Consider the following 23,526-nt stretch of genomic DNA (forward strand, 5'->3'; position numbering starts at 1 on the left):
AAATCCAGATCATTTAAAGTGTATGGCTGTTTAAGGTATGACTTGGAGAAATGTCCTATGTGTGTGTGTGTGTGTGTGTGTTTAAGATGTTCAGGGCTGGGCGAATAATATGTGAAATTACTTCTTTTTTGACACCTGGAACTTATTTTTCTTCGATTTTTTGCAATAAATACAGTGGGGGCAAAAAAGTATTTAGTCAGCCACCAATTGTGCAAGTTCTTCCACTTAAAAAGATGTGAGAGGCCTGTAATTTTCATCATGGGTATACCTCAACTATGAGACATAATGAGAAAAAAATCCATACAATCAGATTGTCTGATTTTTAAAGAATTCATTTGCAAATTATGGTGGAAAATAAGTATTTGGTCAATAACAAAAGTTCAGCTCAATACTTTGTTCTATACCCTTTGTAGGCAATGACAGAGGTCAAACATTTTCTGTAAGTCTTCACAAGTTTTCACACACTGTTGCTGGTATTTTGGCCCATTCCTCCATGCAGATCTCCTCTAGAGCAATGATGTTTTGGGGCTGTCGCTGGGCAACAAGGACTTTCAACTCCCTCCAAAGGTTTTCTATGAGGTTAAGATCTGGAGACTGGCTAGGCCACTTCAGGACCTTGAAATGCTTCTTACAAAGCCACTCCTTTGTTGCCAGGGCGGTGTGTTTGGGATCATTGTCATGCTGAAAGACCCAGCCACGTTTCATCTTCAATCTCACGATACATGGCCAAATTCATTCTTTCCTTTACATGGATCAGTCGTCCTGGTCCCTTTGCAGAAAAACAGACCCCAAAGCATGATGTTTCCACCCCCATGCTTCACAGTAGGTATGGTGTTCTTTGGATGTAACTCAGCATTCTTTCTCCTCCAAACACGACAAGTTGAGTTTTTACCAAAAAGTTCTACTTTGGTTTCATCTGACATTCTCCCAATCCTCTTCTGGATAATGCAAATGCTCTCTAGAAAACTTCAGAAGGCCCAGACATGTACTGGCTTAAGCAGGGGGACACGTCTGGTACTGCATGATTTGAGTCCCTGGCTGCGTAGTGTGTAACTGATGGTAGCCTTTAATACTTTGGTACCAGCTCTCTGCAGGTACCTGGGATTTCTCTCACCGTTCTTGTGATCATTTTGACACCATGGGGTGAGATCTTGCATGGAGACCCAAATGGAGGGAGATTATCTGTGTTCTTGTATGTCTTCCATTTTTTAACAATTGCTCCCACAGTTGATTTCTTCACACCATTCTGCTTGCCTATTGCAGATTCAGTCTTCCCAGCCTGGTGCAGGGCTACAATTTTGTTTCTGGTGTCCTTCGACAGCTCTTTGGTCTTGGCCATAGTGGAGTTTGGAGTGTGACTGTGTGAGGTTGTGGACAGGTGTCTTTTATACTGATAAGTTCAAACAGGTGCCATTAATACAGGTATCGAGTGGAGGACAGAGGAGACTCTTAAAGAAGAAGTTACAGGTCTATGAGAGACAGAAATCTTGCTTGTTTGTAGGTGACCAAATACTTATTTTTCCACCATAATTTGCAAATAAATTCTTAAAAAATCAGACAATTTGCTATTATGGATTTTTTCTACTCATTAGGTCTCTTGTAGTTGAGGTATACCTATGATGAAAATGACAGGTCTATCTCATCTTTTTAAGTGGGAGAACTTGCACAATTAATGGTTGACTAAATACTTTTTTGCCCCACTGTACTTTCACTTTATTTCTATCCATACATACCATCTTGTTTATGTGCCTGTGTTATAAGATTGCAGTGCAAAACACAAGCATTGGCAATCTCCACCAGTCTTTCCACTCTAAAGCTGTTCTCTGTATCAATGTACACAGATTCACCATCAACACCTCCAAAGCACTCTGGGATTTGTACATCAACAGCAAGCTGCATACTGAAAAAGACAGCAACAATGGATTAGAACAAAAAGCGATAAATAAATATAGCTTAAATCTAAATGGAAAAGGGCTGCCATTCCTAGATCCAGGAAAACTACAACTCGCATTCACACTTGCATATTTAAAACAGGCTCAAATAATATGGGCACATTCTTATGACTTAAAGGGGTATTCCGGTGAAAAACTTTTTTTTTTCATATCAACTGGCTCCAGAATGTTAAACCGATTTGAAAATTACTTAAAATCTTAATCCTACCAGTACTTATCAGCTGCTGAAGTTAAGTTGTTTTTTTCAGTCTGACAACGGTGCTCTCTGCTGACACCTCTGTCTGTCTCAGGAACTGTCCAGAGTACGAGCAAATCCCCATCGCAAACCTCTCCTTCTCTGGACAGTTCCTGAGACAGACAGAGGTGTCAGCAGAGAGCACGGTGGTCAGACAGAAAAGAACAACTCAACTTCAGCAGCTGATAAGTATTGGTAGGATTAAAAATTTTCAATAGAAGTAATTTACAAATCTGTTTAACTTTTTGGAGCCGGAATACCCATTTAAGCTCAATATTTACTGTAGAACAGTATAATTTTATTTAAATTGAGCTCCATCTTCAATCTTTTTAAAAGAACCTGCCAAGTTCCCTGGGTTTCACACACTGGTATCGTTGAAACACTGTTTTCCTTACCTGTCATGTTGTGGGGCCAGTGTTTAAGGCCCCAGGGACCTGACAGGTCTTTTGGATGCAGTTTTTTTAAACCTTGGAGAAACAGTGATTTGATTTTTTCAGCAGCACATTCCAAAAGTTATAGCCTTTTTATATTTACGTAGGTGTAGCCATGTGATGGCTTATTTTTTGCAGAACAAGTCTTATTTTGTAATGACATCATTTCTGGTATTATATAACTTATTGATTAACTTTTATTAATTGTTTAGCGACATCAATAATGCATTAGTTTTATTTTGCAGGCATAATTTCAATAATACCAAATGTATGTATGTTTAATTTTTTATTTTATTTTAGTATTAATACTTTACCTGCATCCTGAGACCCATAAAAAAAAAAGTCAACAGTTGAGATGTATAAGGGCTTGTTGTTTGCAGCACATGTAGTAGTTTTTATTGGTGTCATCAGAAAGTACATATCCTTTAGGATAGGGTCACACGTAACGTATCTGCTGCTGGTTTTCCACAGCTGAAATTCTGCTTGTGGATTATGTTGTTACCCATTAGAGTAAATGGGTAGTGACATGATCCACCAATGGATTTTCAGTGGCAGGACACATTACTTATGACCCCATCCTTAAAGGGAACCTGTCACTCAGATTATGCTGTCTGTCAGTGGTCCGTCCCTTACAGGATGTACAGTAAGATAAGAGAAGCCTGAGAGTAGGCATCACGTGGCCACAGATAAATCACTGCTGTTACTGCCCCCGCACACTCACCGATGATTGATGGATTTCTCCCTATACACAGTGATCTAGTGAAATCTGTCAATCAATGGTGGGTGGGGCAGTGAATCTTCTATGGCTGCAGTCTGTCTGCTATCTGGTGTTGATTCCCTGATCCTTCAATACATTGCAGCATAAGGACAGATTTCCTTTATGTTTTGCCTGATCTAAATTAATATTTACTTTAGAGGGTTAGGTTGTATGTGGTATTACAGTTAACCAAACAAATCCTCAAATGCCCTCAGTGATCTCTGGACAAATCAAACTAATGATCAAAAAAGACGCGTGCCAGATCTGACGAGGAGGCTCCTAAGCCTTGAAACATGTTATGTTTGGCCAATCTATGACTGGTAGATTGAACCACAAACCTGCTTTTTCTTCTTATCCTAATCTACTGTTCCACTAGGCCAGGAGGATTCTACACCAATATGGGGACGGCTGCACCATTCTTATCTATCATGTCTATAAAGGGGATGTGTCTTTTACGCAACCAAAGGAGCTATGCTTTCTTTTTCTAGATACTTTGTTTGTGTGTGGTATTATAGTTCGATTTCATACACTTCAATGTAACTAAGCTGCAATACCAATCACAAACTGAGGACAAGAGTGGAGCTGTTTTTGGGAAAAAAAGCAACCATGTTTTTCTAACCCTGGACAACCCTTTTAAACAGAAAATACTGTCTGGGCTCATTTTTTACAGTTTCCACTCAATGTCCTACGCACCATAATTGTGTTTTTCCCACACCAGGAGGTCCACAAATTTCTGTGACCTTAGTCAACGGCACACCACCACCAAGAATGTCATCTAATGCCGAGCAGAACGTTACAATGGATGCTTCAGCTTGTTCCTGTTCTAGTAATGCCAAAGCGGTGTGTTTCATGGTCGTCGATGTGCTACTTTGTTTTTCTCTCCTCAAAATCTGCAAAACTTTCACAGCATCCTCTTCAGAGATTCCAGCTTCTGCAGCACACAAAACATGTCATTCAAACAAACTTCTCTACTGTCATTTTGTCTTTATCTAATGCACCACAAAATCTCCAAATACAAAACTAATATTTTTGTTCACATTCACCACACCACAGCAGTAGTAAATTGATCAATTTCTACACTGCTCAAAAAAATAAAGGGAACACTTAAACAACACAATGTAACTCCAAGTCAATCACACTTCTGTGAAATCACACTGTCCACTCAGGAAGCAACACTGATTGACAATCAATTTCACATGATGTGCAAATGGAACAGACAACAGGTGGAAATTATAGGCAATTAGCAAGACACCCCCACTTCTTGGTTCCTATGCTTCCTGGCTGGCTGATGTTTTGGTCACTTTTGAATGCTGGCGGTGCTTTCACTCTAGTGGTAGAATGAGATGGAGTCTACAACCCACACAAGTGCCTCAGGTAGTTCAGCACGTCCTGGATGGCACATCAATGCGAGCTGTGGCAAGAAGGTTTGCTGTGTCTGTCAGCGTAGTGTCCAGAGCATGGAGGTGCTACCAGGAGACAGGCCAGTACATCAGGAGACGTGGAGGAGGCCGTAGGAAGGCAACAACCCAGCAGCAAGACCGCTACCTCTGCCTTTGTGCAAGGAGGAGCACTGCCAGAGCCCTGCAAAATGACCTCCCCAGGCCACAAATGTGACTGTGTCCACTCAAATGGTCAGAAACAGACTCAATGAAGGTGGTATGAGGGCCCAACGTCCACAGGTGGGGGTTGTGCTTACAGCCCACCACCATGCAGGACGTTTGGCATTTGCCAGAGAACACCAAGATTGGCAAAGTTGCCACTGGCGCCCTGTGCTCTTCACAGATGAAAGCAGGTTCACACTGAGCACATGTGACAGACGTGACAGGGTCTGGAGACACCATGAGAACGTTCTGATGCCTGCAACATCCTCCAGCATGACCGGTTTGGCGGTGGGTCAGTAATGGTGTGAAGTGGCATTTCTTTGGGGGGGCCGCACAACCCTTCATGTGCTTGCCAGAGGTGGCCTGCTGGCCATTAAGTACCGAGATGAGATCCTAAGACTCCTTGTGAGACCATATGCTTGAATGGTTGGCCCTGGGTTCCTTCTAATGCAAGACAATGCTAGACCTCATGTGGCTGGAGTGTGTCAGCAGTTCCTGCAAGAGGAAGGCATTGATGCTATGGACTGGCCCACCCGTTCCCCAGACCTGAATCCAATTGAGCACATCTGGGACATCATGTCTCGCTCCATCCACCAACGCCACGTTGTACCACAGACTGTCCAGGAGTTGGCGGATGCTTTAGTCCAGGTCTGGGAGGACATCCCTCAGGAGACCATCCACCACCTAATCAGGAGCATGCCCAGGCATTGTAGGGAGGTCATACGGGCAAGTGGAGGTCACACACACTACTGAGCCTCATTTTGACTTATTTTGAGGACATTACATCAAAGTTGGATCAGCCTGTAGTGTGGTTTTCCACTTTGATTTTGAGTGTGACTCCATATCTGGCCCCCCATGGGTTGATAAATTTGATTTCCTTTGGTAATTTTGATTTCCATTGATAATTTTTGTGTGATATTGTTGTCCGTACATACCACTATGTAAAGATGAAAGGATTTCATATGATTAGTTCATTCATTCAGATCTAGGATGTGTTATCTTAGCGTTCCCTTTATTTTTTTGAGCAGCGTAGTTTTTAGGCAGGATTATTGAACAGTTTTAAAAGGAATGTTATACTTACAAATCAAATGTCTCACTGCTGCCATCCAGGCCGTGCCCAGTGCTGGCTGATCAATGGTGTTTCCAGGAAATGACTGGTTGAGATGGGTCACTGCTACAGCCTGGGATTAGCTTTCCTGGAGGAAGTGATGATCAGATGGGACCAGGCACCTTCTGGATGGCAGCAGTGGGGACCTTAGGCAGGTGAGTATAACTTTTGATGCCAGCCAGAGGCCAGAATATATAAATCTGTGGTGCTGGACCTCTAATGCTGTTTCTGGGGTAGTTTTTGACCAGGAGTGGACACAAAAGAGAGAAGTTACATTTTCTCTCCATACTTTTCCTTCATATTGACTAAGATTTTGCTTTAAAAAAAAAAAAAAAAAAAAAAAAACAGCATGTGAGGATGCAGCCTAAGGGCCCATGCACACTACAGAAATTCATTCAGTCAGCGGAACCGAGACCGCACAATATTTGCACCAGATATGAACCTCTACAATTTAAAGTTGAATTGACTATTGGCTTTGCTAGGCAGAATTCCACCATATAACTGAACATGCCCAGTCTCTCTGCAAGATCTACATGGAAATCCATATTGTTCAATGGGCCCTTAGGGAACAAGCATACAGCTGCATTAGATTTCACACATACTGCATATGCTGTGGTTTAAATGCAGGTAACTCAATGATAACATCTGCAAGTGTGAACATACTCTATGGGTAGATTCATATGCAGTAGATTTGTTGCAGAAATTCTGCAACTGAAATTCACTTCCATTTTGGTGTTGTTTTTATGGCCACCACATAGATGTCTGCAAGCCCAATACATGTGAATGGGACAGTCTCAAAAATTTCTGCTGTGTAAAATGTCATCCCTAGGCTATGTTCACTGACAGAATGTCCACACAGATAATCTCAGTGCGGAATTTCCTTAAACTGCAGGCACCGGCATACACATTTTGGTGCTAGAACAGGAATGCGCCGTCTCATTGACAGCTATGCATTCCGTGCTGAGTCCATAGAAAGAATGAACGTGTTCATTCTTTATGTGGACATGGAAAACAGAATTTCTGTGCCGGAAACATCAGGCATGGAAATTCTGCCATGTGCACAGCGCAGCAGAATCCCGTTGAATTCAACGGGACTCTGCTGCAGCAGAAGCTCCATGCCAAATTCCAATGCGGAACACAGCACAGAAATTCCGACATGTAAACATAGCCTTAGGGTATGTTCACACACACTGTATAAACTGCAGATTTTATGCTGTGTTCAGTTATTTAAATTGATTTACACAGCATAAAATCTGCAGTTTATACAGTATGTGTGAACATACCTGTATTTGTTTTATATGTTGCCACGACAGTGCTTTTATATTGGTGTATGTGACATCTACTGTAATTTGAGTACATTGGACTACACATACATGAGGTATTTAACATGCTTCACCCAACCAAGCTGCTGGCTAAAGCTAGCAATGTAAAAAGGCAGAAATTTGAGGTAAAACTATGTGAATATATCTGATGATAAGCTTGTAAGCTTGTTAAAGTGTAACTCCGATGATGGTCCAGCAGCAGCAGGATATCTGTTTACATCTTGGGACTTGCCAGAGACTACAGCAATCAGGATACAGATTTGTTGAAAGTCCTATGCAAGTCTATGGCAATATGGCAAATCTGTATCCTGCTCGCTGTAGTCTTGGGCTACAAAACAGATATCCAGTGGCTGGATGTCATCAGAGTTATACTTTAACAATTTCTAAGGGCAAGCAAAATTTGGAATACAATTCTACAGAACATGACCTAGGATACCACTCCTAAATAAAAAGGCTGTGTTATTCACCCACATTTACATCCTATTCTATCATTTAACCTTGGAGGGCTGCATATATATAATCGTAACCATAGTCAGCAAGTATTGTGCATGGGTCCTATTTAAACAGCTGTGTGTAATGCTCGCTGCAGTAACTGAGGGCAAATTCTAATTTAAGGGGTCGGCTATCGATTAGTTTAGTCTGGCAAAATTCGTTCTGCTTTTAGGGTAGGGTCACACATGCTGTATTTTGCTGCACATTTGCTGCTGCATATTTTCTTACCTATTACTGGGTAGCAAAATCAGCTGGGTATTTTGCTACCCATTGACTTCAATGGGTAAGAAAATACACCGCAGCAAATATGCAGCAAAATATAACCTGTGTGACCCTACCCTAAAAGTGCTTTGGTTGTATGGAAAAGTCCAGTATGACAGTCTGAGGTCTCCTAGGACTATCTTCATCTTTTCTGGGGAACTGGAGACCTTTGAAATCGTAACTCATTTGGCCAGACTAAAGTGATCGGCGGCAGATCTGTTAAATTCGGCCTCATTTACTGTACACTTGCTCACTTCTGCTTGAACGGTTGCCTTAGCTACTGTATTTCCCAGCATGTAGCTGAGACTATTCATGCCTGATCAGGAAGTGGTACAAGGGGCACATAATAATAGGTGGTCACAACTTTTTAAGGGACTGGAAGATGGCCTCTACTCAAACACCTGCACCATGGATTTTTAATATGGTGGTGATGGGATAGGCCACATGTCCACTACACCTTAAAGCCTACCTGTCAGATCCCCCCCCAAATGTTTTTTTTTTAACTATCACTCAGTACCTAATCCTGACCATGTACATCAAATTTTTATGTGTCTAGCACCTTTATTTTTTATTACACTTTTAATTTAGCTCACTAGTCTGAATTCCTCTCAAAGGGAAGGGGCGTGGCCTCCATGTGCAGGTCTCCGCCCCCTCCCTCAGTATGCTGTCTGCTCACATCTCCCCTAGTATTAGCAAAACTACAACTCCCAGCTTGTCCTCACTGACAGTAGCGGGACACAAGCTGACAGTGGGAGGATTTTTCCTCCAGCTATGAGCCCTGCGCTCACAACTGTCAATCAAGGAAATGTGTCCATGACATAGGTGATGACGCATGGACACAGCAGGACTAGTATGTGTCCAAGCAGGCGGGGGGGTCAGTTGTTTGACTGGCTTTTTCAGTATGAAATTCAGTGACCCCCCAACCTATGATAAGTTCAACAAGCTATGGCCTCTCAGAGGCCATCGCATGTTGAAGGCAGCATCAACATACGATGCTTTTGTATGTCGAGGCCATCGCATAAACGGCTATCTGGCAGCGCAGACTGCTTCAGCTGCCACCGGATAGCCATTCATGGTGCCCCGTGTGCTGCGGTGACGATCATTCACCTGTCCTTGGGGCTCCGGAGCGTCCTCTTCGGGATCCCCTGCATCGCCGTCGCTCTCCGTCGTCGTCATCACGTCGCCACACATGCCGTCCCGTCATCCAATAGGAGCGGCGTGCGTAGTGACGTGATGGCGGCGACGGAGAGCGAGGATCCCGGGAAGCAGAGACGTCCGGAGCGTTGGGGACACCCCAGGGACGTGGCGACAGCAATGGAGGGCGACAACCAGGGCAGCGGTGACAAGCGGTGACGGTCCGGAGCGGCGGGGACAGGTGAGTACAACTTCCTATTCTTTACATTGCACGGATCCCTCATCATACGATGGTTTCAACAAACGATGGCTCATTTGGAACGTATTATCATCGTATGTTGAGGGACCACTGTACTGAAAATTTTTTTATGAGAGCAATTGCAAAACCCATTGGTTTTACATGCTTTACAACATATCAAAAGTTTTTGTATATGACAGTGCCCAATGGGCTTGGACCTTAAGGGGTTAAATGAAAAAGCCAACTACGGTGGGAGGAGGTTGAAAGTCTATCCTCCAATAAGCGCCTTGATGGGCGGGGCTATAAAGTTGTGCTAGCTGTAATGCTCATGTGCCAGCAGATGGTGGCGGGCAGGAGCTGGCACACCGCACCCTTGCTGTATGGTTACCTCTGGCGAGATCACTGGCTCTCACGTCTACTACGTCCTGCACAGTATGGAAGCCGGCAGCGATCAGCCGGGCTCTTACAGAAGGCGCCAAGGGAAAGGAACCAACTTCCCGCTGCATGCTGGCCAGTCACCCCGTCAGGCTCCTGCGCTGCACCCCCGTAGCGATCAGAGGACGAGGCGGTTCCCGTGCAGGCGGCATGTTCCGGGAAGCCGGCTCAGCATAGTGTCTACTGCAGCCCGAACTGCTATAGATTCTTTCCTGTAACGTGACTGCAACAATGAGCGCCACCTGCTGGCTCCTCGCTTGAATTTCTATTGTAGGGATTTCCTTTTATTATAATACACGTCCATGAGTAGATCTGTTTTCCAACCAGGGTGCCTTCAGCTGTTGCAAAACTACAACTCCTCAACATGCTGAGAGTTGTAGTTTTGCAACAACTTGAGGCACTTTGGTTGGGGGAAACTCTTCTAGCTGATCGAGAGGGTTTCCATTAATGTTCCATCACTTGGAGGCCAAGCCATGTGATGCCTGCCCATTGTTTCATGTGGTAAAGCTTGTGCCACTTTGTCTCCTCATGCATAATTACAGTCAATGGCCAGCCTTCAGAACACTGGTGACATTGTGGCATGGTCAGATAATAATGGCATACCTTAAGGCCGGGTTCACACTTCGAAATCGCCAGCCAAACAAAATCCATCTGGAGAGTGCGGCCATCGCTGACTGAATAAGTCTGCACTAGGACCACGTGGACATTGCCGTCCCCATAGATGGCAATGTCTGTGGAGCGGATGCCACCTGACATATTGAACAAGTTCGTTCTTTTGGCGGAGAAATTTGTGAAACTCCGTAGTGTGCACTGTGCAGCGGAATCCCATTGACAGCAATGGGATTCTGCTGCACCTAAGTGGAATTCCGGTCAGAAATTTTGTTGTGTGAACCCAGCCTTATAATATGTTCTTGGCATCTGTACTTAATGTAAGCACGCTCACTTATTCATAAAACCCTAACTTGGTGGTACTTTCATACGCAGCATTTTGTGCCGGAAGTGCAATCAAAAAGAACAGGAAATATAAAGGAGTTAACCCCTTTAAAGGAGAAGTATCATGTAAACAAACTCCTGCCCAAAACGGGAACCGCCATGCCCCCTCCATATAGCTCTATGGGAGAGCCGTTCGGCAATCTCTGGCTCTCCCATAGAGCTTTATAGAGGGGACGGAATAAGTTTTTTTTTTTTTTACATGATACTTGTCCTTTAAGGACACAGAGGGGAATTTATCGTTGTATATAGAGCTTTTTTTTTATTATTTTTTGGTGTATTTTTGCGCAAGAGTTTTTTTTTTTGCGCAAAATCTGATAGCCATGTCTACGGTTAAGTTTACCATAGAGCACTTTCTACTGTAGAATCAAATTTATTAACTGCCTTTTTTTAACGCAAAAAAAATGCGCAAAAACACTTTTCTTGCGCAAATATACACCACCTCAGAGGACATGTACCAAAGTGTCTATTTTGGGACAGTAAGGACTGCTACTCCCATCATGGACAGACTCTGCCCATGATGGGATTTATAGTCCAGGGGCTGAGGGGCAGATTGGACCGGGTCATTATCCAGAGACCCGCTGCGATCCGCATTTATTAACTGTAAAAACTGGCGGCACATGCGACTAAACAGCGCTGCCCACCGGCTCCTGTATACAGCTGTCATAATTCATAATCCCGGGAGACGGGAGCTCTGATTGGTGAATAGCTATTAACCAATCAGAGCTCCCATCTCAATCTATGAATTGTAAGAGCTTGTATAGTTAATAAATGTGGATCTCCAGAGAATGATCTGCTGCGATCTGCCCTTGGACTACTACTCCTATCATGGGACAGAGTCTGTCCCATGATGGGAGTAGTTGTAGTCCCGCAGCGCTACATCGCATAGTAGTTGTAGTACATGCGGCTACATCGCGCTGCCGCTGGCTCCTGTATACGCTGTCATAATTCATAATTCCCGCTGCCGGGAGACGGGAGCTCTGATTGGTCAATAGCTGTTCACCAATCAGAGCTCCTGTGTTCCGGCGGCAGGGATTATGAATTATGACAGTGTATATAGAAGCCGGCGTGGAGCGCAGTGTAGATGCATGTACCGCCAGCTTGTATAGTTAATCGCAGCTGATCTCCAGAGAATGATCTTCTGCGATCCGCATTTAAGTTAACAAGACGGCGGTACATGTGGCTACATCGCACTGCCGCCGGCTTCTATATACAGCTCTTATAATTCAGAATCCCCGATGCCGGAACACAGGAGCTCTGATTGGTGAACAGCTATTGACCAATCAGAGCTCCCATCTCCCGGCGGCGGGGATTATGAATTATGACAGTGTATACAGGAGCCAGCGGCAGCGCAATGTAGCCGCATGTACTGCCGGCTTGTTAACTTAAATGTGGATCGCAGCGGGTCTCCGCAGAATGACCCAGTGCGATCTGCACCTCAGCCCCTGGACTACAACTCCCATCATGGCAGGGTCTATCCATGATGGGAGTAGTAGTCCTATAAAGTCCTGCAGCCGAGGGATGTGCAAGTGTCATGCCTCAGCAGTGCTGCGGTACTACAACTACTCCCATCATGGGATAGACTCTGTCCCATGATAGGAGTAGTAGTCCAAGGGCCGAGGGACAGATCTCTGTTCACATTATGCGTTTTGCATAATAGGAACAGAGCAGTGTGTTCCCAAACAGGGAGACTCCAGTTGTTGCTTAACTACAGCCCCCCATGATGGGAGTTGTAGTTTTGCAACAATTGGAGGCTCCCTGTTTAGGAACACGCTGCATTATGTGAGATTTCCCCAGGGGAGAGCGCAAAAAATGTACTAACCCATATTTCTTGGTTTTCTTTTCTTCTCATTTCAGATACGTGAATGCTTATAACTGAATTTTCAGGGTTAGTAGTGGAAGCTGTCTTATAGACTTAAACCATTACTAAGCCGGGGCTTAGCGTTAGCCCCAAAATCATCTAGCGCTAACCTCCAATTATTACCCCGGTACCCACCGCCACAGGGGTGCCGGGAAGAGCCAGAGCCAACAGGCCCGGAGCATCAATGGCGCTCCTGGGCCAATGCGGTAACAGGCTGGCGTTATTTAGGCTGGGGAGGGCCAGTAACAATGGTCCTTGCCCACCCTGGTAACGTCAGGCTGTTGCTGCTTGGTTGGTATCTGGCTGATACTGCAAATAGAGGGAACCCTATGCATTCTTTTCTTTTAAATAAAATAAAAAGTGTGTGGTTCCCTAATTTTTTCAGTTGTTTTGGGGGCTAACGCTAAGCCCCATCTTAGTAATGGATTCTGTCTACAAGACGCCTTCCACAAATAAGCCTGAAAATGTAATTATAAAAAACACAACACATTGAAAAAAATTTTTTATTTAAATAAAAAAAAACTCCCCCCCCCCCCCCCCCCCCAAGCCCTTGTTAACCCTTTTATTGACATTAAATAAAACGCTGGTAATCGTCGCAATCCGCCAAATCTGAAGTACACCTCTGCATTCACGTATTTAAAATGAGAAGAACAAAAAACTATATAACTACAACCATTTGTGATTTCTTCAATATCAAAAAGCTGGTGTGAAATTTTTGATGTAAACTGGACATAAAATATCATGTAAAGCAGATAATATACGTGGACACGCCCACTTTTACAAAACTGACGTGAACAGTGTAAACCGCGGCACAAAGCTCTTTGAAAATGTGGTCGATACTTTTCGCACCAAAATTTTATTTTTTTTTTTTCCCGGAAAATTCTCTGAGAATCTCCCCCTCTGTGTACTTTATAAAGATTTATGATTTTACTATTGTGAAGCGTTTTGTTCGGCGCACACTGCTGCTCCAGCACTTCTAGCTATCTGAGCAGTGTACCGCGGGAAAATGCCACAGCTCTGTGAAGTGTGCGTTAGAGAAGGAGTGCACGGTAGAACGAGGGGGGCTTTTCTATATTTGCACAAAATTTATCAAAGGAGTGCACAACTTTTGTAAATCTTGTGCAAGAGTGTAAATTAGACAGGCAACGTAAAGAGGTAGATCTGTGTCTACAATAGACCCCTTATGATAAATGTCTCCCATAAGGCGTACAGGTACACCCTTGCTCCCTGGTACTTAAGGACCCAGGGCGTACCTGTATGCCCATGGGAATTCCGGTCCCCGCCGCTCATCGGGGGGGGGGGGGGTTCTGGGGGTAACCGGACCAGAATTCCTGCTGAAATCATTCAGCATGCACCCCGTGCAAACCCAGTGATCGCCAGTCGATTCAGACCGGCGATTTGCGGCGATTACGGGTCTCCGGTGACCCGGAAAATAAGGGGAATCGGGGCTGTCCAAGATCCCCCTGAAGGGATAGGAGTGAGGTGGCAGGGGTGCCACCCCTCCTATCCCTGCTATTGGTCGGTCAGAAGCGACCGACCAATAGCAGATCGGGGGTGAGGGTTAAAGTTTAGTTCCCCCACTCTGCCCACCCACGGTAGTCCGGGCAGAACGGGGGAACTGTGCTGTGACCTGCGGTCAGTTACCGGTGGTGGCAGGTGGAGATGAGGTGCGGCTCCCTGGTGCAGACTACGGAAGCTGGTGAGTTGTTGCCTAGCAACATCTGGAGGGCTACAGTTTGGAGACCACTATACAGTGGTCTCTAAACTGTAGCCCTCCAGATGTTGCAAAACTACAACTCCCAGCATGCCCAGACAGCTGTTTGGGCATGGTGGGATTTGTAGTTTTGCAACAGCTGGAGGGCTGCAGTTTGGAGATCACTGTGCAGTGGTCTCTAAACTGTGGCCCTCTAGATCTTGCAAAACTACAACTCCTGTCATGCCCACACAGCAGTTTGCTGTCTGAACATACTGGGATTTGTAGTTTTGCAACATCTGGAGGGCAACAGTTTGGAGATCACTGTGCGGTGGTTTCTAAACCGTGGCCCTCTAAATCTTGCAAAACTACAACTCCCAGCATGCACGAACAGCAAACTGCTGTCTCGCCATGCTGGGAGTTGTAGTTGCGTGCCTCCAGTTGTTGCATAACTACATATTTCCCAGCATGCCCTTCGGCGATCACTACATGCTGCGAGTGGAAATTTTGCAACAGCTGGAGGCACACTGGTTGGAAAATGCTGAGTTAGGTAACAGAACCTAACTCGAGGTTTTCCAACCAGTGTGCCTCCAGGAGTTGCAAAAGTACAACTCACAGCATGCAAAGGCTGTCAGTGCTTGCCAGGAGTTGTAGTTTTGCAACAGCAGGAGGTTCCCCCCCCCCCCCCCCATGTGAATGTACAGGTTTGCAGTGAGTTTCCTGCTTCAAGTTTGAGCTGCAGAAAATTTGCCACCGCAGCGCAAACTTCTAGCGGGAAACTCACTGTAAACCCCGCCAGTTCAAATGTACTCTAAAAACACTACACTACACAAAATAAAGGGTATAACACTACATATACACCTCCTTACACTGTCCCCCCTCACCCCCTCCAATAAAAATGAAAAACGTATCGTACAACAGTGTTTCCAAAATAGAGCCTCCAGCTGTTGCAAGGCATGCTGGGAGTTTAGCAGCAGCTGGAGGCACCATGTTTGGGAATCACTGGCATAGAATACCCCTATGTCCACCCCTATGCAATCCCCTATTTAGTCCTCAGAGCGCATGGCGTATTTTAAGGAAACGGTTTAAGGCCACATATGGGGTATTTCCATACTCGGGAGCAATTGCGTTACAAATTTTGGGGGACTTTTTCTCCTTTTACCCCTTATGAAAAGGAAAAGTTGGGGTCTACACCAGCCTGTTAGTGTAAAAAAAAAAATACACTAACATGCTCGTGTTGCCCCATACTTTTTACTTTCACAAGAGGTAAAAGGAAAAATAGACCTCCAAACTTTGTAAGGCAATTTCTCCTGAGTACGGAAATACCCCATTTGTGGGCATAAAATGATCTGCGTCATAAGGGGTACAGTAAGTATTTACGCCCCACGGGTGTCTGACAGATTTTTTGAACAGTTGTCTGTGAAAATGAAAAATTTGATTTTTCATTTGCACAGCCTACTGTTCCAAAGATCTGTCAAACGCCAGTGGGGTATAAATGCTTACTGCACCCCTTATTAAATTCTGTGAGGGGTGTAGTTTCTAAAATGGGGTAACATGTGGGGGGGGGGGGTTTCTACTGTTCTGGCACCATGGGGGGCTTTGTAAATGCACATGGCCCCCGACTTCCATTCCAAACAAATTCTCTCTCCAAAAGCTCAATGACACGCCTTCTCTTCTGAGCATTGTAGTGCGCCCGCAGTGCAATTGACATCCACACATGGAGTGTGGGGTTACAAATTTGGGGGGGCATTTTCGCCTATTACACCTTGTAAAAATGTAAAATTTGGGGAAAAAAACATAATTTTAGTGAAGAAAAAAAATATTTTTTCATTTACACATCCGACTTCTACGAAAAGTCGTCACACACCTGTGGATTGTTAAGGCTCACTGTATCCCTTGTTACGTTCCTTAAAGGGGTGTAGTTTCAAAAATAGTATGCCAAGTGTTTTTCTTTTTTTTGCTGTTCTGGGCTTCTTAAATGTGACATGCCCCCCAGAAACCATTTCAGCAAAATTTGCTTTCCAAAAGCCAAATGTGGCTCCTTCTCTTCTGAGCATTGTTGTTCGCCCGCAGAGCATTTTACATCCTAACATGGGTATTTCCATACTCCGAAGAAATGGGGTTACAAATTTTGGGGGGCATTTTCTCCCATTACCCTTTGTAAAAATGGTAAATTTGGGGAAAAAACTGCACTTTAGTGAAAAAAAAATTCGTCAAACACTTGTGGGGTGTTACGTCTCACTGGACCCCTTGTTATGTGCCTTGAGGGGTGTAGTTTCCAAAATAGTATACCATGTCTTTACCTGTGTGTGACGGTTTTCTCACAATTCATATGTGATTTTCACCCCAATATTTATTTTTAACAGCATACAAAATGACTGCTGTCTCAGAATTTTTCCCAGCTTGCAATGCGGTTGAGACCTGACTCACTAGTCAGCTGCTGACAGGGAGCCTGTCTGCTTCAATGGGTGGAGAGAGCAATCTGCAACTAATGCAACAGCTGTAGGCATCCTGATTGAAGACCACAGGTCTGCAGCTCATTTAGTTTCAATGGGTGGGGTAGCTGATGTGTGGGAAGGAGGAAAATGGTATCATGGGATTTGTAGGCAAAAAAAGAAAACTGAAAACAGGAAATACAAGTTCACAGAAAGCTATCCACAGTGTAATGGTAACCTCACAGCATAGCCATTTAGCCCAAGACAAGCGCAGATCCTTCCTAAGCATGTCCAGGTATGTACTAAAATCACCTTATGCTGGATAACCCCTTCAAAGTGACAGTGGTCAGATGTGCAAAAAATGCTCTGGCCCTTAAGGTGAAAATGGGCTTGGTCCTTAACCCCTTAAAGGGGTAGTCCAGTGGTGAAAAACTTATCCCCTATCATAAGGATAGGGGATAAGTTTGAGATCGCGGGGGGTCCGACCGCTGGGGCCCCCTGCGATCTCTCTGTACGGGGCCCCGGCTCTCCGCCGAGATAGCGGGTGTCGACCCCCGCACGAGGCGGCGGCCGACACGCCCCCTCAATACATCTCTATGGCAGAGCCGGAGATTGCCGAAGGCAGCGCTTCGGCTCTGCCATAGAGTTGTATTGAGGGGGCGTGTCGGCCGCCGCCTCATGCGGAGGTCGACACGCCCCCTTCCCGCGGGCTGTCGGGGCTCCGTACAGGAGATCGCAGGGGGCCCCAGCGGTCGGACCCCCCGCGATCTGCAACTTATCCCCTATCCTTAGGATAGGGGATAAGTTGCTCACCACTGAATCACCACTGGACTACTCCTTTAAGGACTCAGGGTTTTTCAGTTTTTGCACTTTTGTTTTTTCCTCCTTGCCTTTTAAAAATCATAACCCTTTCAATTTTCCACCTAAAAATCCATATTATGGCTTATTTTTTGCGTCACCAATTCTACTTTGCAGTGACATTAGTCATTTTACCCAAAAATTCACGGCGAAACGAAAAAAAAAATAATTGTGCGACAAAATCGAAGAAAAAACGCAATTTTGTAAATTTTGGGGGCTTCCGTTTCTACGCAGTGCATATTTCGGTAAAAATGACACCTTATCATTATTCTGTAGGTCCATACAGTTAAAATGATACCCTACTTATATAGGTTTGATTTTGTCGTACTTCTGGAAAAAATCATAACTACATGCAGGAAAATTTATACGTTTAAAATGTCATCTTCTGACCCCTATAACTTTTTTATTTTTCCACGTACAGGGTCGTATGAGGACTCATTTTTTGTGCCGTGATCTGAAGTTTTTATCGGTACAATTTTTGTTTTGATCTGACTTTTTGATCACTTTTTATTCATTTTTTAGTGGTATAAAAAGTGACCAAAAATACGCTTTTTTTTGCGCGTACGCCATTGACCGTGCGGTTTAATTAATGATATATTTTTATAGTTCGGACATTTACGCACGCGGCAATACCACATGTTTTATTTTTATTACACTGTTTTATTTTTTTTATGGGAAAAGGGGGGTGATTCAAACTTTTATTAGGAAAGGGGTTAAATTACCTTTAACACTTTTTTTTACCTTTTTTTTTGCAGTGTTATAGGTCCCATAGGGGGCTATAACACTGCACACACTGATCTTTCATGCTGATCACTGGTGTGTATTAACACGCCTGTGATCAGTGTTATCGGCACTTGACTGCTCCTGCCTGGATCTCAGGCACGGAGCAGTCATTCGTCGATCGGACACCGAGGAGGCCCTCCCAGTGTCCTGTAAGCTGTTCGGGACTAGCCGGGATAGTTTCACTTTCACTCTAGAAGTGGCAGTCAGCTTTGACTAAAGGGTTAATACCACACATCGCCGCGATCGGCAATGTGTGGTATTGGCCGCGGGTCCCGGCTGTTGATGAGCGCCGGGATTGACGCGGTATGATGCGGAATCGCGGTGCAACCCCGCTTCATATTGCGGGAGTCGGCGCAGGACGTAAATATACGTCCTGCGTAGTTAATGGGTTAAGATGCCGTGATTAGTATTGATCATGGCATCTGACCAGTTAATGACGAGCATCAGCTTGATCGATGATGTCTGCTGTTAGTGCAAAGGTCCAGGCTCCGGATAGCACCTGCTGTTTGTGATCGGACCTTCCTTCTATGAAGTGAGCACAGCTACTTTGCTCGCTTTATAGTCGAAATTACCCTTAGGTCATGCAATGTCAGGAAATGTACATCCTGGTGCATTAAGTACCAGGGCACCAGGACATACTTTTATTACCATACAGATAAATGGCTCTAAATCGATACATTATGTGTCATCAATAGTTTTTTGAAAAGCAGCTCTATCTATATAGGCTGTATGCTCTCACATTTGTTGATTGTTGCCATGGGATACGTCCTGTAGGCAGTCTCCTATCTGGTAAGGCCTTTTTTTAGTTGCTCAGTTTTCCTCAGTACAGCCAAATAGACTGCATCATATACAGCTGACACACTGCATACAGTTTACTTACATACTGATGTATGAGGGAGTCTGCTTGTCTGTCTAAATATTCACTTGCCAGGATGAGGTAAATATACATGATGTATGACTATAGCTTCTATATAACAGCCTGTGGGGGACATTTAACAAAACATGTGCAGAGAAAAAGTTGACCAGTTGCCTATAGCATTCAATCAGATTGCTTCTTTAATTTTTAAAGGCCTTTTTCAAAATGAAAGACGCAAATTAATTGGTTGCTATGGGCAACTGGTCGACTTTTCCTATGCACAGGTTTTGATAAATCTCCCCCTGTAACACTAAAATACTAGGCAGGAGGAGAGAAAGGGTATCATTCTCTATATAAACACTGTTCGCTGTGTGAGGAAAGAAGAGGTACATTCTCCTGATGAATGACTCACATATGACTAGGTTTGACAGAAAGAGCTTTTTACCTCCATAATACATTATTAATTTAATCCTTCCTAACTTACTGGGCTATTTCTTCTTCTGTTAAACTAACATGTTTTCTTTTCATGTGCTCATGCATGACCATAGTGCTTCTGTGTCACATAAGCTCTACTTTGCAGATGACGACCTTGATTGAAGGATGTAATGTTAAATGGTCCCATGCCTTAGCCAGTCCAGGTATGCCCTCACATCTTGGTACTTAAGTATTTAAGGACCGTACCTGTATGCCCTCTGCGTTTCCATTCCCTGCCATTAACCAGGCAGTGAACAGAACACGATGGCTACTGAAATCGTTCGTCAGACATCTTTTATTTTTAGCCGAGGTACGTGCTCTCAAATCACCCAAGTGCAAGTAAAAAGTGCAAGTGTTCAGACAAAAAAACGTGCACGAGGATGCGGTCTATGGCATCCCATGCCAATCGCATCTAGGCCTTTTGGCTAAGATCAAGTCTAGTACCTTCCTGTTAGTTGGCGGTGTGGAAGACCACCAAGGCAGGATACAGTAACCACACAGAATGGTGCAGATGTACTAGGGTCAGCTGTATGGCCAGGCAGCAGGCCCTGAAGCGACCTGTATCTTCTGGATCTCGCCCTAAGGTTTGGGTAGAGTGAAGGCCGAGGTGCAAAAGTGCCCTTGGGGTGGTGACCCCAGGGTGCCGGAAACTAATTTGGGAGTAGCGACCCCACTTGACTGATGGCACCCAGCATGCACTTTATCTCTCACTCTTCTGAGCACTCACCTCTAGCGTTCCTGCCTTCTGGCTGTTGATCTGCAGAGGAATTTTTATAGATCCAGCTGGATGTCGGGGCAGTATCACGCTGTGCACACTTATTTATTTATATGTTTTGTCACTGTGCTCACTGTTGTGTTTTTTTATGTACACTAGGATTTGGTCAGGGTGCGATAGCCCTTCTAGGTGTCCCTCCTGCCGGTCTAGGGGAGGTGTGTGTGGACATCAGTTTCCCCACCTCCCTGCCATGCCTTCGGCAGGAATGCTGAACCGGTTTCTCGGTGGCAACTTGGTTAACGCCTAGTTGTTCGGAGTAGTTTTGGTGAAAGGGAACATCGTACCTGGAACCTTGCTGGTGCCTTTCCTCTCTCCTGTTGGAGAAGGGCTTGAGATGGACTGCTAGACATGAATTAGAAAAATGATCTAGCATATATATATATATATATACTAACTGTTACGGCGAGCCCTCTGGCTAGTCACACTTGCCCAGAGTGCTCTCTTCCTCTGTCCTCTGGCGGGCCCAGGATTCGCATCGCGGGACTCGCTCACATGTGAATCTTGGGTCGTCACTCACCTCCTCCTTCTGTTTCCTCCGTGTTCTCACAATGCCGAAGTGCATGTTCCCGCCTCCTAGGGCGCGCGTGTGCCGGAGCTCTGAGATTTAAAGGACCAGTGCGCCGTTTATTAGTATTTGTACCTGTCCCTTCTCTATAAGTATGTGCACCTCCCTCTACCTCTTGCCGGATCATTGTGTGCCCAGTGCCCTATTGAAAGCGTTTATTGTGTCTTTCCTTACCGTGTTCCTGACCTACTTGCTCCTGTGCGACCTGCCTATTGACCTCTTGCTACGTCCCTGTTTTTGCTACCGTGCTGCCAGCCCTGACCTTCTGCTATTCTGACTACGAGTTGCCATATTCCTCCTGTACCACGTTTTCTCCTCAGCAGCCTGTATGGACAAGTCGTGTCAGGGATAGAGACCTGGATGCCGCCTGCCGCAGCAAGTCCATCCCGCTTTGTGGCGGGCTCTGGTGAAAACCAGCAGCACCTTAGACTCCGCTCCCTGACACAGACCAAGCCATCATTCACACAGGCTTAGCGAATCTACTACCTCCTTGCCATTAACGCTAATCATTCTTTATTCTCACCTGTCAGATGTGAAGTAATGATACGAAGTTTAAATGTTTCAGTTCAGTTTCTGGACTTTGTTTATTTGTATGCAACTGCCTAGGTGTCCTTCCGGATGGAAGAAGTTCCATTTGGGGAGGAGAAGCAGTATCTGAATTCGGGTCAGTGCTTCAGTATATAAAGTCATTCACATTGTGCAGACCTTATGCCATGACTAAGAACTTTATAGTTTGAAACGCGTCGGTGTACGTGGGTTTTAACCTACTTGAGCACCTTATATTTTGTTTTGACTGTTTTGGATTTTAAGACATAATGGAATAAAGCTATACGTTTTTATTTTTTGTGGAGCTGGAGTACCCTTCTCCCACTTGTTAGATTGGTCTTACTATTATTGTACTTCTTTTAAAAATACTCAAACTTTCTTTCTTTTTTTTTTTTACAAAATAAGTATCTTTAAAATTGCCCTATTTTGACCACCTATAACTTTCTAATTTTTCCGAATATGGGGCTGTATAAGGGCCTTTTTTTTTTTTGTCTGCCATTACCGATGTGTCACTGGCTGTTGATAGCAGCCAGGACCTGCAATGCAGAAAGTAAGCGCAGCTTTGGTGCTCACTTCATATATAGGTTGTACATAAAAGTTCTGGTGCGCATACATTTATGTCCGATGTCCTTAAGAGGATAATTTGATTCAACCTAATGACATATTAAGTTTTTTTGTGGAAAGCTGATCAAGGTAAAACCCCTCTCAGTGCCCCCCACACATCTAAAAGCCAGGTCAGCCGGTCACTCCATGTAGGAGCTTTGAGTCACAATCCTTGCGGTGAGTGCATCTTTTTATGCTATCCCCTTTAATCCCTTAAAGACATAGGACTTAAAGGGGTTCTCCGGCCCCAAGACATCTTATCCCCAAAGGATAGGGGATAAGATATCTGATCGCGGGGATCCCGCCACTGGGGACCCCTGCAATCTAGCATGCAGCACCCACCTGTAAGTACTGCTGGAAGCGCTGGAGGTTCTCAGTCTTTTGCTTCCAGACCACGGAGACGAATTATCGTGACGTCACGACTTGCATTGAGGAGGTGGGGCATGATGTCACACGGAGGTGGAGTCGTGACGTCACGATAATCTGTCCCTGTGGTCTGGAGGCAAAAGACTGAGAACCTCCAGCGCTTCCGGCAGTACTTATCAGTGAGGGGGTTGATTTTGCACCCTCCCTTTAGATCTATTATGTGGTATTTGGGTGGTTTGAACAGGGTTTACTTTGTTCCTCCTTGTATATCACCTTCCACATATAGGATTTCTATGGCAGCTGGAAGCTTATTATAATTACAGCACGATGGGGGGCCTCTCACACCGTCCCATATATCTCTATAAGGGGTCTCACACTCCCTTCTGAATGGATATTGCTGTATTTATTGTGAGGAGTGCTCCTCTATCATGCTGTAGGGGGTCTCTCACACCCTCCTATATAGGTGCTATACCGCTTATACTATGGATTGTACTTGCATATAGTGCTAAAGAGGGTCTCTAACACCCTCTTATGTTGGTATAGTGCTATATGTGTTGAGGGAGGTGCTATGCACCTCCTCACTGTTATAAGCTTATCCTAGTCTATGCCAGTATTCCTTAGCACAGTGTTTCCCAACCTTTTCCGGGTCGGGGCACACCTCAGAAAAAATTTCCTCGGGGCACCGCTACTGAGGTTGACGAGCAAAAAATAAATAAATTTAAAAAGAGGGAAAAAATGCACTGCACTATATCTAT

At 44.7% G+C, this 23,526-nt stretch overlaps 1 protein-coding gene across 5 annotated transcripts in view; it reads right to left on the reverse strand.

Annotated features, from left to right (window-relative positions):
• Positions 1 to 23,526, reverse strand: part of RAD51C (RAD51 paralog C) — a 132,943-nt gene that overhangs the window by 105,561 nt on the left and 3,856 nt on the right. The window contains exons 1-3 of one of the 5 annotated variants that reach the window (XR_008888710.1): positions 9,920 to 10,220; positions 4,069 to 4,306; positions 1,734 to 1,900 (exon numbers count right to left, since the gene is read on the reverse strand). Coding sequence is in view for 4 of the 5 variants with exons in the window: in XM_056556875.1 (XP_056412850.1) it covers positions 1,734 to 1,900; positions 4,069 to 4,306; positions 9,920 to 10,037 (523 nt within the window). In the remaining variant the exon portion in view is untranslated. Of the gene's footprint in view, positions 1 to 1,733; positions 1,901 to 4,068; positions 4,307 to 9,919; positions 10,221 to 23,526 lie in introns of those variants that run through there. The other 4 variants (XM_056556875.1, XM_056556874.1, XM_056556876.1 and 1 more) reach the window with 4 other exon arrangements.

The sequence above is a fragment of the Hyla sarda genome, chromosome 2, assembly GCF_029499605.1.
Source record: "Hyla sarda isolate aHylSar1 chromosome 2, aHylSar1.hap1, whole genome shotgun sequence".
Taxonomy (NCBI): domain Eukaryota; kingdom Metazoa; phylum Chordata; class Amphibia; order Anura; family Hylidae; genus Hyla; species Hyla sarda.